Genomic DNA, 17,798 nt, shown 5'->3' with positions numbered 1-17,798 from the left:
AAAGTTTGGTTCGAGAAGCTCATAAATGATGTATTCAAGTCCAACACTGAATTTAACCAGATGTACTTCCCAGTCCTGAAGTGGAAACACTTAACATTTGAATATTTTATTTTAAATCCTTTTTATAAGAGCTGTTAAAAGTGTTATCAAATTATTCTTGCTATGCTTCAGAATACTCAGAGCTAAAGTAGAACTCCATTTTAAATGAAACCACAGCCACAGGAGTAAAGAAGTCAAGCCACGTGTTAAAGAAAACCCAGCACTAATTAGAACTGCAAAGCACACAAAGATGCATATATATAAAAGCCTGCAAACTGATTTGTTTCTGCTGTACATAAATCCCTTTGAAGGAACATTATTTTTAGCTTAGCAATCAAAGTAGATTTTTCATAGATGAAATAGCCCTAGAATGGACACTGAGGTGTTCCACAACCATTTTGAACACATTGCGAGCTCAAGAATCTTCCCCATACCTACAACTATTTCTCAGCTCTTCAGTCTCAAAGACCAATGACATTTTGTGATTAAAAAAACCCCAAAACTATTAATCAAAGCCTCAGACTCATTCATTTTTTACCTAATTATTTGTAGAACTGAAGCAATACAAACTATTTCAAAGGTCTGACTCCTATTTAAAATGAGGTTTTAGCATGATTAAAACGATCAACCCTTCCTCTATGTCCCCCAAACTCCCTCCCCCCTCACCTTCCTACAACACATACAATTAAAATTATACTTGCAAATATAATGTCAGGAAACCTGACAGGCCACATACTGGCTGCTGCTATTTGCATGGCATCATACATTTGGGTTACGGATGGCCAAAGCCAGGCTGATGAACAAGCAGTGAGCTGTTCACCCCAAAGCCAGACACTTCGTAACACGTTTCCTATTTTAATGGAGGGAACAATGCTGGCAGAGGTCCCAGAACTGCTCACACCACGAAAGGAACAATGTGACAACAGCATGGCAGGTTTATCATAAATATTGTAGAAATGTGGCTTTTAGCAAGAAAGGATTCATATAGACCTTGGGGATCAAAATACTCCCAGTAGCGTCTAGCTGGCATCTTTTATGCCAAACAAAAACCATGATGCAGAGGGGGATGTCTGTTTGAATGGAAATACATGGCCATTAGGATCAAAATAAATGGTCGTTAATTGTACTTTTACTGGGAAAATCCAAAGAAAATTGTGTCATTTATTGTTCAGACAAGCTCATCTGTGCATTTGTTTCCATGATTTTTAATGTGCCTCCAGTGTTAATGAGCAGGAAGGAAAACCACATTGATGGGCCATGGGTGAACAGTGAGATCATCACCACTCCCACCATTTCATTCCACTGTACGACTTAGCAGTTTTGACTTGATGGGCAACAGGAGGTGTATATATCCAAAACATTAAAGTGCAGGTAAATCTTGCAACAAACCCTAAAGGCCTTCCATTCCAGTCTGGTTTGCAAGCTACCATCAATTTGTTGTGTCCAAGCGAATGACAAGTAAAGCCCTAATAAAACATAAATACTCAAGATAAAATAATATTTACAACCTCCTGTTACAGCAAAACAAGCTACTGTCACAACTGTGAATGTTTCTGTGTGTATGGAGCAAATACTACTTCATTTACTTATTATTTCTATAAAATCAAGGCTCTTACTCCTAACTCAACCTCATGATGACTTCAAAATTCACTAACATCTCTGTCAGCATTTCCGAGTAATGACATTAATAGCACAGCCCAAGGAGGTGGTGTTCTTCACAGGGAAGCTGCACTTGGGAGACAATCAAACACCTCCAGTGTGGGTTGGTGGTTTGTTTTTTTTGCTTTTCTCTAACTACTCAAATACTGCAACATAAAAAACATACTAGGGAGAGAGGGCTGCTGAACAGCTCACTCTGAAACAAAACACTCAGGTGTTTTGGTAACAAAGATGGTTTTCAATGAAGTTCTAAGAGCAGTATTTATTAATAATGTGGCAATTATCAAATTTTAGCTTCTTAATATTTCAGTACAATGCTGCTACTAATGAATTTGTGTTATTTCCCTACTGGGGAACAAAGAAAAAGTTTGAAGAGGAAACAAAAAGGCAAATATTTTCACATAAGCTTTAACTGTCCAGTGAGGCTCAAGCACAATTAATTCATCATAACTGAACACTATCTTTACACTGCTCTCTAATGTCCAGATAAATAAAATGCTGTAAAGTGATTTTGGTGCTTTGGACTATTTCATGCACCACAGCTCCAGGTGCCTCTTTTTTGGCTACCCCTGCATATAACTTTAGGCTTTTAAACTGGCTCAGCAAATGCAAAAATGCTGATTCTTTCTGCACATGAAGGCTGAGCTCAATAAATATATGCATGTGCATGTATGGGGTATCAAAGTTCACTACATTTTGAAACTAGAGAGAAAAATACATGCTGCTGTAGCCAAAGTAGCAAGAAATACAAAAATAGAAGAGCAGCAGTGACAAATAACATAAAAAAATCCCTAAGATTGACCCACTATGAGAAACTCAAGGCCAGCTGCTTTTGATCATAAGGACATAGTTTAGTATATGCAGTTTAATTCAACTATCAACTTTAGAGGTCAAACATATAGGCACTTTATCCCTACTTATTTATTTCCTTGTATTATTTATTTATTAGCTTTTATTATTTTGTAACTACATGATTAGACATTTAATGGGAATTGCACCATCACCTTACAAAAGTGCACAACACACAGCTAGGAGGTAGCAGTTCAACAGTGAACTAAATCTCTACCTAAACAGAAACTTCTTTGGTGTGAGGGTGTTGGAGAGGTTGTGGAGTCTCCTCTGGAGAGATTCTAAACACACCTTGATATTGTGATCCTGGGCAACTTGTTGTGGCTTTAGCAGGGAAGCTGGACTGGATGACCTCCAGAGGTCCCTTCCAGTCCCCACTATGGTGCCATCCTGCAGAGGCCAAAGAGTTCCACTGGTCTGGTCCTACTTTTGCTGGCAATTAGATGTATTCCCAGTGTATGAGCCATGTGAATCTCAAGTATTTTCTCAGGTCTTGTGCTGATCACCCTGATATTTTTAATATGAATAGACTGAATATTTACTGAAGAGAATGTAGGGCAAGAAATTCTGTGGTTGTAGTGTGCATGAGCAAACATGTTTGGAATGTGACTTTGAGGGTAACCACTCAGATAAAAGTGATAATTTAATTTTGCAAAGTTAATCTAAAACCCTTCAATATTAAAATAACAACACAGACCCCAAATGTTTAGAAGACATTTGGCTCGGTGTGTGCCCTTATAATATTATCTTCTTTAACATGAATCACAGTGTGACAGCAGGCTCTTAATTTCTTCAGATTTCTTCACTCTGAAGTGTTTGGCCACATCAAAACACATAATAGTGCAACATCCCAGCCACATATCCCCAGCAACCAGCTGCCATGACCTAAAAGCAGAGCTGAACCTTTATGGAAGAATGCCCTTTATCCATCAATTAAGCAATTATTCAGTAATTAAAGATGTAAGACCTACACAGTACAGGGGATATTAGTAATTTTTGTCTGCCTTTGTTTTGTGCAAAGTCCTAACAATATTTGCACTGACAGGAAACAAAGGCAGGAACAAGAGAGCAAACTCAGACCTTATCACAGGATTATCTAAGTGAGAACTTTTTTTTTTCCCTTTAAACTGTCTGCAGTTCCAAAGTGATCTGGAATAAGGATGGAGACAGCAGAGAGAGTGAAGAATCTGTAAAATGAAGACACATATGAAGGCATAATTGGAAAGGCATGGGATGAGAAGTCACTTTGAGTTTAGTGAATAAGCACACTGCTGATTTATGTCAGATTTAAAGCACTATTATCCTGACTAAGAACATCACTGCTATATTCCACAGATAAAGCACGTTGGGAACGGCTTAGTACGCAGAAGAAACCCCTCTTTGGTTCCAACTCCAATTATTAATCTTCTAATGCTAAACCAGCTCGACTTGGTGTAGTCACTGCACAGGGGAGGAAGGACAATGGGATCACGAATGCCTGAACAAGAGGTGAGCATCGTGAACTGCAGATAGATGGCCAATTAAGCAAATGTTAATGACCCTTGGTGGAAGCAGGAGGTGAAGTGCAACATACAGAGTGCTTTGCCATTGCCTTCTTGGCTTCATACTCCAGTAACTGCAAGCCCTAAGATGAAAACAAAACATCTAAGCTGATGGAGAGGGTTCTTGCCATAACATTCATCAACTTTCTCAGCACTCTAGGGTGAATCCCATCTGACCCCTGATACAGCTGGTCCCTGACAATCTCAGTGTCCACAAAGAGCAAGTCACTGTCCCTGCACTTGTGGTCCACTGACTCAAGGGACCAGATAGTCCAAGGCCTCTGCTCATCATCCCTGTTAGCCAGGTGACCATCTTTGACAAGTACTGGTCCAATGTTTTCTTCAGACTTCCTCTTGCTATTAATGTACTTAAAAATGCATTTCTTCTTGTCTGACACAACATGGACCAGTATCAGTTCGGAGTTTTGACTTCTTCTGTCTTCTCACTGCATATACAAATCATCTAATCTTCCTGCAAAACCTGACCTTGCTTCCAGAGATAGCCACAGATAAAAGCCATCACTCAGATGTGGGCGTTAGGGAGACTTTAACACCCTAAGTAGAGATTATGGTTCTACCAGTAAGCCAAACCAAACTGTGACATCTGCCTTCCAATTGCTTATTCTCTTCCTAGCAGAAGAAAACCTAGAAACCATTTGATTTTTTCCAAAAAAAAATTTTAAAAAATAAATAGAGCCTTTCTGAAGGCATCATTCTGAATCCAAGAAGGGACACTGCTGACAAAAATTCCTGTTGTTTGAAAGATAACAGTAAGAGGATCTGACACTACTTCACTGCCTGTTGCCAGCTGAATTTCAGCAAAAATCTGGCCTTAAGTGTCAAGTCCATACACCCTCTAAACCTGGGAGAGGAGAGTTTAAGATTTGGATCTGAACTCTGCAGCACAAGCCCACTTCTAATTAAAATTAATTAGATCTAAGAAGAAGAAGATAACAAATACATAACTTAGACTCCTGTGCTGACAGCTGTCTGTGTGCCACATTCTTGCTGAGGCAAATTTTCTATGGTCAAGCTACCAAGGCTACAAAAATCAGACTTTGTAACAAAAGTGCTTACAGATGCTTAACTATAGCCATGCTTTCAGAGATTGCTGCAACATCACCTTGAAAAGGTCCACACTCCATTCACTGATGGACTGCATTTAATTGCAGTGCTGATTCAACCTTCCTCTTCCCATAGAAACAACAGGGCATTGCTATCAACTGCAGAGTCTCAGATGTACATTCCAGCAATTCCACAACATTCTACTCCTTACAGATCAGCTGCAAGAAGCTTTCTTAGCTGACTTTTTTTTTTCCATCTAAAGACAATACTTGTAAAGCACAAGTATAAATCATCTCTTGCAAAGGCAAATACCTAAATCAAGCACGGTTATCCCACCAGAAGTACAGGGGAAAAAAAAAACACACAGCAAAAATGGAAAGGAAAAAGTTCAGCCAAAGACATTTCAAAATATGAAGGATAAATTTCAAGCAACTTTATGTTTGGAAGACAAAGCTTTTCATTTTCTAATGAGACACATTGTTTATAGCAGACTAGAAAGCCAAAGGTAATAAAAATGAGGCACTACAACCTTGAAGGTTATCTACAGCTGCCAGGAAGCCTCTAATTAAGACGGGGCCATTTCAAGCAGTAATCAGCAGGGAGGCAGCAAGGACACACTGCGACATTGGCCTCCCATCTCCAGGGCCCTTATCAAGCCTGTCTTCCTGACTCCACAATAATCATCTCTCCCTTCTCTACCAAGAAAATACAATACTGGGCCTGTGTTAGATGTAGAGATACACATTTAAAAATTAATATCCACAAAACAACGTAAGCCAGAGATGTGGTTTCAAGAGTATTCAAACGTTGGAGGGGCTCTCCAATAAAGCAGGTCTGAAATATTATTTCAGACACCTTTATCTACTCACAGTTACGCCACATAGTGCAAGTGGGCACCCCATGCAGCCTGCCCAGGCAAGTAAGACTTGCTTCTGGGGGCTAACTGTGAATCCTGCCCTTATGTCTATCACCTGTGTCTCAGAGATCTGTCAGACCTCATAGAATCATTTCCCATCCTCCTGCAGTCAGGGGCTGAACTAAACACGGTTTGGAAACTACACACTGGGCTTTGCTAGTGTATCCCTTTAACCTAGATAGAGCCTGGTGGCAAGGCCAATTGTTGAAGGTTATCTGCTGGAACTCCACTGAGGTGACAGCAGTATCAGCCACTGTTTGTTTTACCTCTTCTTTCAACACTTCTTCCACACCTATAGGCCAGAGATGCTGCAGAGCTTAAGTACATCTCCCTAAGGTGGGAATATGCCAAAGAGGTGAGTTTATGGCTCTTTAAAGTTTCCAGGCTATTGGAATGGAACTGCAATTCCTTTTAACATCTGGATCAATACTAAACAGCCAATCTATGATTTTAAAAAACCCTCAACTGGTGTACTGTAGGTCTTTCCATCTAGTAGAGGAGTAGTTATTCTCTACTGAACCCAGCTTTTTGCTTAACCCTCCAAACATTTCATTACTAAATTGAGTTTGTTGGTTTTTTTTTTCAGGAGAACTTAAAGCAAAGATCTGTCAAAGCTGTTGGCAAAGCAGAGAGTGGCTGTGAAACAACTGAACGTGGCAAACCATCCATACTAATTTCTGTTAGCTAAAGAACTTGGAGCTAACTCCCCCAAAAGAACTGGGCCAAACGGTCCTCTGTTGGAACTCCTGAGAGAAGCAGAGCAGTAGCTGTACTCAGGTTTTGGATGGGTTTATTTTTCCTTTGGAAATTAAAAAAGAAACAAAAATTTAGTAGTATTGTTTCTTTAACAGCCCAATTATTGGACTTACTGATACTCAAATGATGTAAACTGCCAAGAACAGAGATGAGAATTACTTAGCTTCCAAGTTCCTGGACATATGTCTCACTGTAATGGGCTGAATTTAAACAGAGTTAAATTCAGTTTACAAAGCAACAGAAACTTTCCTGACAGTATAATCTGCTAGACGGTGAAAGAAACTCTTAGGAAATGCATTATCACTTGAGTCACACAAAAATAGTCTAACACCAGAGGAAAATACAGCAGGACACAACCTTGCATTGGCATTAACTGAGGTGATCTATATGGTTTTCTTCCTTCTTCCATTTCTGTGAAGTGTGTATTGTTCATAACCATGATTGCAGTGGACTAAGTTAAAATAAGGTATTCAGGACCCCAACATACATTGGCTACTAATTTTTCCTTTTAGCTTTCCACAGCCTTCCTCCTACCAAATACTACAGTACCTTTAAACCAGTCCAAAAGGGACACAGCCCTTTGCACTACCACCCTTCCAAAGGCCATGCACCCTGGAGTCCCTGCATCCTACCGAGAATGCACACTTTGACCTTTTCAATAATTTCTAACACCCACTGTGACTCTGCTTGGTCTCTTGTAGTAGGATTAACACAAGTATGTGTGACAGGGAAAGCAGTTTTGATTGGCTTCTCTTCAATTCGACAGTCAGTGAACTGCTCTGATTGCAAGCTAGTAGTTCAAAATAACCAACAGAAGTTAATTATTTCTCAAGCATCACAGACAGGGTTTTTTATGTTGATTTCAAGTCAGTCTTTGAACTAAACCTGCATTTTTACCTTTTCTAAATAGTCAAAAGACAAACCCCAAACCTGATTTTGCCTTTGCAATAAAAATGTTCTTAATCTCTACTAAACCAACTACATAACTCCTCATCAATCCCCTTCATGCAGAAGGGTTTACCATGGTTATAAGACATTTACAGCAACAAGTTGCTCATTCCATTCTGCTTGCAGAACTGCCTGAAATACCAGTTCAAAGGATTAAAGTCTCAGTTCAGAAAAGTCTTTAAGAATGTGCTTAATTCTTAGCATATCACCAATCCCATTAACTTTAATTAGATTTAAGGAGATGCATAACTTCTTTGCTCAGCAAGGATACAGTTTGTAATGTGCTTAACCTTAAGCATGTACATCTATGTCTTATGCAATGTACATACCACTCCAGAAACCTACCCAGAAAGCATGATGATGGTAAATACCAGCAAAAAGCATGTAAAGATGTACAGACAAACCCTTTTCTTCAAAATAAGGTTTTAAAGATAAGGTCCACTACTACTTTACTTGAGGCTACCACTATTGCTGACGTAGAAAAGAAGGAGAAACAGTGGAGGAGGCACAGGTGACTCAATAATTCTTTCGTGGCCAGACGAAAGAGAGAGCAAGAGTAACACAGTTCAGGTACAGTTCTCTGCCTGAGGCCACAAAATATAATTCCGCTACAAAACAAATGGCAAACATTAAACACTGTTCATCAAAGCACACAGCAAAGCAGTCCAGGACAGTGTTTGGCTTTGCTGTCAGCTCCTTCTCAGGATTTAATATACTTTGATAATCTGTACAGTATTTTTCATTAAAGGATAGCAAAAGTAGATATTCTTTGCGTAAAACTAGCCAAGGGCATCAGTCACAATTTCCTGTCCTAAGGCTCTCATTCAGTGATTGTAAAGGAAAATTTCAATTATGTTTCTCTCAAAACCTTACTCTAAACATTTGCTAAATCAAAATCATTAGTTAAAAGATGAAATCAAGTTCCTTTTTATCATTTTCTTGAAAATCTTTTGCACATGTTTCAAACAAACTGTTATATTCGGTTTCTTCAGATAGAGCTTCATTTTAGATCTTTCTCCTTAAGCGCTCAAAAGCTCAGCCCTGCTTAGCAACTGGAATGAACACTCTGTGATGGTTGGTATTACAGTGAAACTTGTAATGTTGTGTTTAGATCCTTTACCAAGATTCTCCTATAAAGAAATATTTTAAAGTACAAATTAAGATCCATTATTAGCTTAGAACACTGTTTAGGTACCACGAGAAGAAATGCAGCTACAACTGCTGTAAACTGCAAATACATTGTGGCAACCCATTACTGGCAGAGTTACTAGGAACAAAACCTCTACTGTATTTCTTAGTTTGTGTATGTTCCTAGTTTAGCATGCTTATTTTATTGATGCTTCGCTGAATAGAGCATTTCAACCACCCAGTTTTGAGGGCACTTCAAAGCATGTGCCTGCCCTGAGTGGAATTACACCATGCCAAGTAGTGATTCAGAAAACTAGATGTGTCAGATGTTTCTAATGTCTCTCAGGAGACCATATGAAGCTATTTATTTTGGTCTGTATCTTTATATCCAGCTTTCTACAGGCTGGTTCCTAAGAAACACATCCATCATGCTTACCTGCACTTCTGCCTTGCTAATCATCCCCTCCCTTCCTGCAGCTCCATTCATTATATCCTGACAGCTGCTGGGTCATTCTCTGGTACTCCAATTTCAGCTTTGGTACTAAAGTAACTCACAGCACATTGTTTTCAGGTGAGAGCAAAAACAGTCACAGTCACACATACCTCTGCTCAGAGTAGTACCACTTCTACTGCAGAAGACCCTCAGACCAGCACTAAGTTTTCATGATGACATCTGTATCCTATACAAAGACAGCTCTAGGACATAGTGTGATAGAGCAGGACAAATCATGGAAACAAAACAACACTGAAAGCTGTGGACAAAATGTAAGGATTGCTCTCATTTCTGACAAAACCTCTTCCATGAATCCAGGCACTACCCACCTCCTACCTCACAATTTAACAACACCATCACTAAGTGACCAGGAGAGCAAATAGCATCCTGGCCTGTATCAGGAGTAGTGTGGCCAGAAGGACAAGGAAGATTATTCTTCCCCTGTACTCAGCACTGGACAGGTCACACCTTGAGTACTGTGTCCAGTTCTGGGCCCCGCAATTCAAAAGAGATGTTGAGGTACCGGAACATGTCCAGAGAAGGGCAACAAAGCTGGTGAGGGGCCTGGAACACAAGCCTTATGAGGAGAGGCTGAGGGAGCTGAGGGTGTGCAGCCTGGAGAAGAGGAGGCTCAGAGGTGACCTCATAGCTGTCTATAATTACCTGAAGGGAGGTTGTAGCCAGATGGGAGTTGATCTCTTCTGCCAGGCAACAAGTAACAGAACAAGGGGACACAGTCTCAAGTAGTGCCAGGGGAAGTATAGGCTGGATGTTAGGAGGAAGTTCTTCACAGAGAGAGTGATTGGCATTGGAATGGACTGCCCAGGGAGGTGGTGGAAGCACTGTCCCTGGAGGTGTTCAAGCAAAGACTGGATGGGGCACTTGGTGCCATGGTCTAGTTGACTGAATAGGGCTGGGTGCTAGGTTGGACTGGATGATCTTGGAGGTCTCTTCCAACCTGGCTGATTCTATTTTATGATTCTATTCTATGACTATGAATTTAATCACTGCCTGAGAGGCCACAGCCCTTTCTGTGTGCACAGAGCACACCACACTGCTCCACAGTACTCAGCTCCCAGGCTTGCCCAATCTGCCTGGGACACTGACACTGCCGAACAAGCATCAGCCAAACTTAGTTTTTCTCCTTCCTTGAGTGCCCTATTCAAAAGCCTGGGGGAATCAGAGCAGGAGGAGGCACAGATTATGTTTCAAACAAAACTAAATGCAGTTGTTCCCAAACCAGGCTCCAGCTGCCATTTGTCATCTTCTTGGAGCCACAATGCAAGTTGTCACTACTTGGAGCCCGTGACTGCCAGCTCAGAAGAGTTCAAGGAGAGCAATACACAGGTTACACTGCTGAGATACAGGAGAGCCAAGTGTGGGAAGCCCCCATCAGACACCTGCACCATGCACTCAGAATTTCCTGAGCATCTTTTAATTTAATTACACTAAGGAACCAAAATAAGAAATGCTGAGAAGGCAGAAGCAAAAAAAAGACAGTCACAAATCAGATCCACTAACGGGGAAGTAACAAAAAGGAATTATAAAGTATTTTCACACCTTTTTTTTTTTTTTAGAATGAATTGGTAAAAAAATACTTCCAAAAATTGGCTTAAAGAGCTTTTGAAGGCAGCCTGTGTTGAAGAGAATATTTCTCAATGGAATGCCTTCTACCACATTTTGCTCTAGATTGCAATGTCGATCATCTCATTCCTGATCCAAGACTGCTGACTTCCCATCAGTGTTTACCACCAGGATTACCAACTTTAGGCACTGCAGGAATAACTCTGTAATAAATAACAGTCAAAGAACCAGGCATGACTTCACTGCTGAATTATGCAGCTTTCTTGACAGTTGCTACACTCACAGAATCTTAAAGATTATAAGATACAGCAGTAGAGTTTAGAACTGTCATTGGTAATGGACGGCACGATTGGGAAATTAAAAAAGCTTTCAAGCTATTAGTTTAGTTTGCTTCAAATCCCAGACAAAGAAAAAGGCAGCAACTCTTCCCTCTCAAAATGAAATGTAAAGGTGCTTTTTTTTTTTTTAACCAAACTCCTAAACTGAAGTTTAATTATTTCACAGTGAAATTGTGAAAGGCCATGACGTGTTCAAGAAATGCAATGAAATCCAATGGCAGAGTGGATCTGCGCTATGTAAAAGAGGCTCTGTGGTTACACCTTTAATAATTCCAGTGAATGAATCAAAAAAAAAAAAAAAAGGTGAAAATGCCAATATACAATTCCATGTAGGCCTGATTTACCCACACAGTGCTGCTATTGTTGAGCTGCTGTTTTAGACAGAGCTAACAGCACAGGGTACAGCTACACCTGCACACAAATAAAAGCATAAACACACCAGTTGAGTTTCCTGAATTCCTTAGCAACAATTATCCTGAATTCCTCAGAAACAATCATTGCTGTGAGCTGTGCCACTATACCAATGCCCAATTTCAAATGCAAGTTGCAAAGGGACTTTGATTTCATCACAGCTCTATATTAAAGAGTAAACAATGTTATTGCAGGAGAGATTTTAAAAAGAAATGGGTGATCATTCATTAAGTGCTTTGCTCTACTATTTTTTCTCTTTTCTGAGATTTGCTATGGCTGGTTTGAAATCACAGAACTTTATAGAGGTTGGAAGGGACCTCCAGAGATCATCAAGTCCAACCCCCCTGCCAAAAAGGATTACCCAGAGTAGTTCCCACATGAATGCATGTGGGAACTGGGCAGCCTGTTCTGGGCTCTGTCACACTCTGGGCAGCCTGTCTCAGGGCTCTGTCACACTCTCTGTAAAGAAGTTTCTCCTCATGTTGAGGTGAAACCTATGGTCCAGTTCATAGCTGTTGCTCCTTGTCTTATTGCTGCTGACCAGCATTTTGCCAGATATTAGCCTCAGCCACTTAATACCCTCAGATGTTTATAGACATTGATCAGATCTCCTCTCATTCTTCCCTTCTCCAAACTAAACGCCCACCCTCAGGGTTCTAGGTCTCTCTCCATAGGAGAGATGCTCAAGTTCCCAAGTCGTCTCCATGGCTCTACATTGGACTCTCTCCAGTAGGTCCCTGTCTCTCTTGAACTGGGGAGTCCAAAACTGGACAAAATATTCCAGATGTGGTCTCACTGGGGTAGAGTGGAGGTGAAAAAGAACCGCCCTAGACCTGCTGGTAGGGAATGGTAGGGAGTAAGGGGAAATCAGCTGAAGACAAACTGTTTGATTTGAAAGTTTTTGTCTGTGAAGTTCTGAAACAGCCTGAGGGAGGAGGAGGTGATAATTCTCTTATAGTAGCAGGCAGCATTGAGATCAAAGAGAAGGCAGACTTGGCTGAAGCTAACGATAACTGCCTGACTGTGTGAGGTACCAATAAAAAGGAGGTATTTTTGATGCCTAAAGATGATTGTCTGAGCTGCACTCCTGAACACCTTTCACTTTTCATCTCAGTTTGGACTCTGTTACAGTAAGAGCTTCCTGCTGATGTACATGTCCCTGATTACTGACACAGCTGCACCTGCAGTCTTTGCATTACAAACACAGTTTTGTGTACAATTAAATGTTGGGCTTTTTTTCCCACTATCCAAAGACAGATATGAGGAAATGATGGAACCTCGAGCTCCTTGTGGCAGAGGTAGAGACACAGCAATGGGCTCCTGTGCGTTGTCTCAGCACAGGGACTAAAGTCTCAGTACTGAAACCCTGATCACAGGATGTTAGGGTTTGGAAGGGACCTCCAGAGATCATTGAGTCTAACTGCCCTGCCAGAGCAGGACCACAGAATCTAGTTCAAGTAACACAGGAACACATTCAAACAGGTCTTGAAAGTCTCCAGAGAAGGAGACTCCACAACCTCTTTTCTAAAAAGTCAAAGCAGAAAAATCCAAGGTTCCACTTGAGTGGGTTTTCTGTTGATGTTCAATTGTTTATGCCTCAGAGCATGAGTCTGTACATCTCTGGGCAGACTCTGGAGGCTGGCTGACCTGTACACATGCATGCTACTTCTGTAAACCAAAGGCAACTGTGTGTCTAGTACCACTCATCTTTCCCCACACAGTCCACAAAACTTCATTCTGAATTTTTTTCAGGGCATGCAAATTGCCAGCAAATAGCTTTCCATCTGTACCCAATCCCAAGCAGCCAGTGATGCAACCCAAAGGCAGATGTTTTTCAAGATCAGAGAAACATCTTCAGGTAGAATATCACAGGCCTCAGGATGCTCATTTGGTTTCATAGATTAAGGTCTGATTGCCTTGAGGGTCTCCTTTTTTTTACACCTTGCTTCATTGCATGCTGGCGCTGTTGGGACAGGCAGATCTTGGAATGATCAGGAGTGTCACATAGATGTGGAAATGGCTCTTGACTTCATTCAGCTTTGAGTTGTTATAGGCATGAGTCCAGGATGGAAAAAAAAAGAACAAAACACCAAACCAGCATCTGCTTACCCATAAGCTACAAATCACCTGATGCTCCGAAAAGCACTTCAAGTGAGCACTCAAATCCCATCCAAGCTAGTATGTGCCTGCCATCCACCTTGAGCAAGCATTTTTCTGAACTATGGCTTTGGGAAACAATGCAAGGCTCATCGAATTCCACTTCCATGAACTCAGTAAGTGAAAAAATAAACCAAGGGAAAAAAAATCCTCCTTCAAAAACAAATGGAAGTATGACAGATACAGAAGGACTGACATCATTGTACACTTGTGCCAATTTTGACCTAGGTGCTAAATTGGCAACTTGATTCAAAACAGCTATGAGAAAGTGACACCACATTATATTGATACATTGGGAAAAATAATGCAGAAAGGGGGTTTTCATCTTATATCAGGATATCCAATGTTGTTACTGACAGTTAAATCATTTGCAATTCAGAATACACCACCACTTCGTGACTTCACACAAACAAAGGGAAAAATTCCAACTTAAGTATGAAAGAGAATTTACTAATTAATGTGCTTTCTGGAGGGCTGTCTGGCAGAAGGGGACCTGGGGGTTCTAATCAACAAACAGCTCAATATGAGTAAGCAGTGTGCTCAGGTGGCCAAGAAAGCCAAAGGCATCCTGGCTTGGATTAGAAATGCTGTGTCCAGTAGGAGTAGGGAGGTGATTGTCCCCTTGTACTCAGCTCTGGTGGGGCCACACCTTGAGTATTGTGTTCAGTTTTGGGCACCTCCATGTTGAGGTGCTGGAGCCAGTGCAGAGAAGGGCAACAAAGCTGGGGAAGGGCCTGGAGAATAAATTTTATGGAGAGCAACTACAGCAGCTGAGGCTGTGTAGTTTGAGAAAGAGGAGGCTGAGGGGAGACTTCACAGCAGCCGACAGCTAGCTGAAAGGACGTTGTGGAGAGGTTGGTGCTGGTCTCTTTTCACAAGTAAATAGTGATAGAACAAGAGGGAATGGCCTCAAGCTGCAACTGGATTGGTTTAGACTGGATATTACAAAGAACTTTTTCCACAGCAAGAATGGTCAGGCACTGGAATGGGCTGAACAGGGAGGTAGTAGAGTCATCAGCCCTGGATGTGTTTAAAGGTCATTTGGATGTGGTGCTTGGGGATATTGTTTAGGGTGCACCTTTTATTGGAGGGATATTGATTGGACTTGGTGATCCTGGGGGTCTTTTCCAACCAGAATGTTTCTGTGATTCTGTGCTGCATGCCTTGTCCTCCTCTAGATTTGTCAATGTGCATGCTGAAGCAGTTCCAGATCATAGAATCACAGAATCAGCCAGGTTGGAAGAGACCTCCAAGATCATCCAGGCCAACCTAGCACCCAGCCCTATCCCGTCAACGAGACCATGGCACTAAGTGCCTCATCCAGGCTTTGCTTGAACACCTCCAGGGATGGTGACTCCACCACCTCCCTGGGCAGCCCATTCCAATGCCAATCACTCTCTCTGGGAAGAACTTCCTCCTAACATCCAGCCTAGACCTCCCCTGCCACAACTTGGGACTGTGTCCCCTTGTTCTGTTGCTGGTTGCCTGGCAGAAGAGACCAACCCCACCTGGCTACAACCTCCCTTCAGGTGGTTGTAGACAGCAAGGCTCTTTTCTGTCCTCCTTTTTTGGTTTGTTTCAAAGCTGCTGATTAATCTAAACTACTGCATATCAGACTTCTCAACTGAGAATGTTTCCAAGCTTTCCATCTGCAGATAACTATTACCACAGAAAAACACTTTGGATATAAAGCACCAAAAAAAAACCCCCAAACGCCAAGCAAGCAAGCAAGCAACCAACAAGCCCATGCCACAGGGAGAAGCATAGCCTGTGTGTTGTATACATACTGCAGACAAACAAAATGCCATGGAAAAAAAAAATGCCACACACTGTAAACATCAATGCCTTCCCATTGAGGACAGCTGCTGTAACACAATCCGGGGTGCCTGCTGCCAGGATTTTCCACATGAGTGCATCTTCTTTTAACCGCTGCTCAAATGCTGGCTGAAAGAGGATCTGCTAGACCGAACATGTGTCTGCGGGCGGGCGACAAAGAGCCGGCGCAGCGCTGGAATGCGGAGCCCGCCTCGGCCTTTGGGCGGGAAAGTGGCTGCCCGCGGCCTGATGCCCTGCCCAGCTCCTCGGCGCTTCTGCTCCGGCTCTCAGGCAGGCAGCTTGTGCCTGCTGAGGGGAGCAGAGCAGGCTCTTGTGCTTTACAGAGAGGGCAGCGTTCGGAATTGTTTTGCTCTCGAGGGAAGTAAAATAAAAAAATGCTCTTGCTGAATGGGAGAGGAATAAGTAAAAGTTCATTTAAAGATGTACAGGAAAAAAAATACCACACAATACATGAATCCTTAACACCTAATACAGATGTGCCAGTTTGAGGCCATGAGCTACCCAGGGCTGGAGGGCAGAAGTGACTCTTACTTCTTTTGATGAGTCAAAACAAAGATACTGCACACTGATTGGAAGTTTAAAGAGAGATTCTACTTACCAGTGCAGAGATACAAACGACAACCAGGTAGAATTCATAAATCACAGACTGTCTCAAGTTGGAAAGGACCCATAAGGGTCACAGAGTCTAACTTTCTCCTCCTCACAGGACTACCTAAAACTAAGCCATACAACTAAGTGCAATCCAGAAGTTGTTTGAACTCTGACGGCTTGGTGCTGTGACCTCATCCCTGGGAAGCCTGTTTCAGGGACCAGCCACCCTCTCAGTGAAGAATCTTTTCCTGCTGTCCACTCTGAACGTCCTCTTACACAGCTTCATTCCATTTTCTCATGTGCTGTCACTGGTTGCTATAGAGAGGAGCTCAACACCTCCTCTTCGCTGCCTCACTTGAGGAAGTTGTAGGCTATGATGTGGTCACCTTACAGTCTTTCCATCTCCAAGCTGAATAAACCAAGTGACTTCAGCCACTTCTCTTAAATCTTGCCCTTGAGACCTTTCACCACCTCCGTCACCCTCCTCTGGACGCACTCTTAATAGCTTAATGTTCTTCAACTGAGGCACCCACAACTGCACGCAGCACCCCGAGCGGGGCCGCACCAGTGCAGCGCACAGGGACACAACCACATCTGGATTTTTAAGCCATCCCTGCTAAACTGTGTTCTAATTCATGGATTACATTCCTGCGTTGTTCTTTCACATCTAATCTTATGTATCAACATAGTTCCCAAAGTGTAACCAAAAGAATGCATCCACAAGCTAGGTGAAGTCTATCAGGCTAAAACCATCTCGAATCTTCCACTGCCCCTCCATTCCCAGCAGGCCTGAGAGTAGGCCATAACTGCCCTCCCCAGCTTAGGCCTACAAGGCCTCAGCAGGCTGCACGATGCAGCTCAAAATTCCCTGCCAGCTAGAAGCCATCTCTCCAACACAAACCATGAGAGAAGGAGGGATATGCACTCTTCCCAGAGAAAAGAAGTGAAAGGAGGAGAGGCAGAGAGGGAAAGGAACCGATACCAGCGAGGCACTGGCTTATAAGCTGTGATGCCGGAAAGCGAAATAGAGTAACAACATTACAACATCCTGGGACGAGGTCTGTCACCTGGGATGGGACTTGAGTGCTGTGTCCAGTTCTGGGCCCCTCAGTTCAAGAGAGATGTTGAGGTGCCGGAACGTGTCCAGAGAAGGGCGACAAAGCTGGTGAAAGGCCTGGAACACAAACCCTATGAGGAGAGGCTGAGGGAGCTGGGGGTGGGCAGCCTGCAGAAGAGGAGGCTCAGGGGTGACCTCACTGCTGTCTGCAACTACCTGAAGGGACAATGTAGCCAGGTGCACATTGGTCTCTTCTCCCAGGCAACCAGCCATAGAACAAGGGGACACAGTCCCAAGCTGTGCCGGGGAAAGTATAGGCTGGATGTTAGGAGGAAGTTGTTGGCAGAGCGAGTGATTGGCATTGGAATGGGCTGCCCAGGGAGGTGGTGGAGTCACTGTCTCTGGAGGTGTTCAAGCAAAGCCTGGATGA

The 17,798-nt window shown here is 42.4% G+C and overlaps 1 protein-coding gene across 22 annotated transcripts in view; it reads right to left on the bottom strand.

Moving 5' to 3' along the window:
• The window catches only part of KCNQ1 (potassium voltage-gated channel subfamily Q member 1), a 434,341-nt gene that overhangs the window by 216,435 nt on the left and 200,108 nt on the right, over positions 1-17,798 (bottom strand). The window contains exon 14 of one of the 22 annotated variants that reach the window (XM_064163207.1): positions 11,017-11,181. The exons of the other annotated variants lie outside the window; for them this stretch is intronic. Within the exon in view, the coding sequence (XP_064019277.1) occupies positions 11,133-11,181 (49 nt within the window). The 3' untranslated portion in view covers positions 11,017-11,132. Of the gene's footprint in view, positions 1-11,016; positions 11,182-17,798 lie in introns of those variants that run through there. 22 annotated transcript variants of the gene reach the window in all.

This window comes from Pogoniulus pusillus, chromosome 24 (assembly GCF_015220805.1).
Source record: "Pogoniulus pusillus isolate bPogPus1 chromosome 24, bPogPus1.pri, whole genome shotgun sequence".
In the NCBI taxonomy this organism is placed as follows: Eukaryota; Metazoa; Chordata; class Aves; order Piciformes; family Lybiidae; genus Pogoniulus; species Pogoniulus pusillus.
This window is presented reverse-complemented; position numbering and strand designations above follow the sequence as displayed.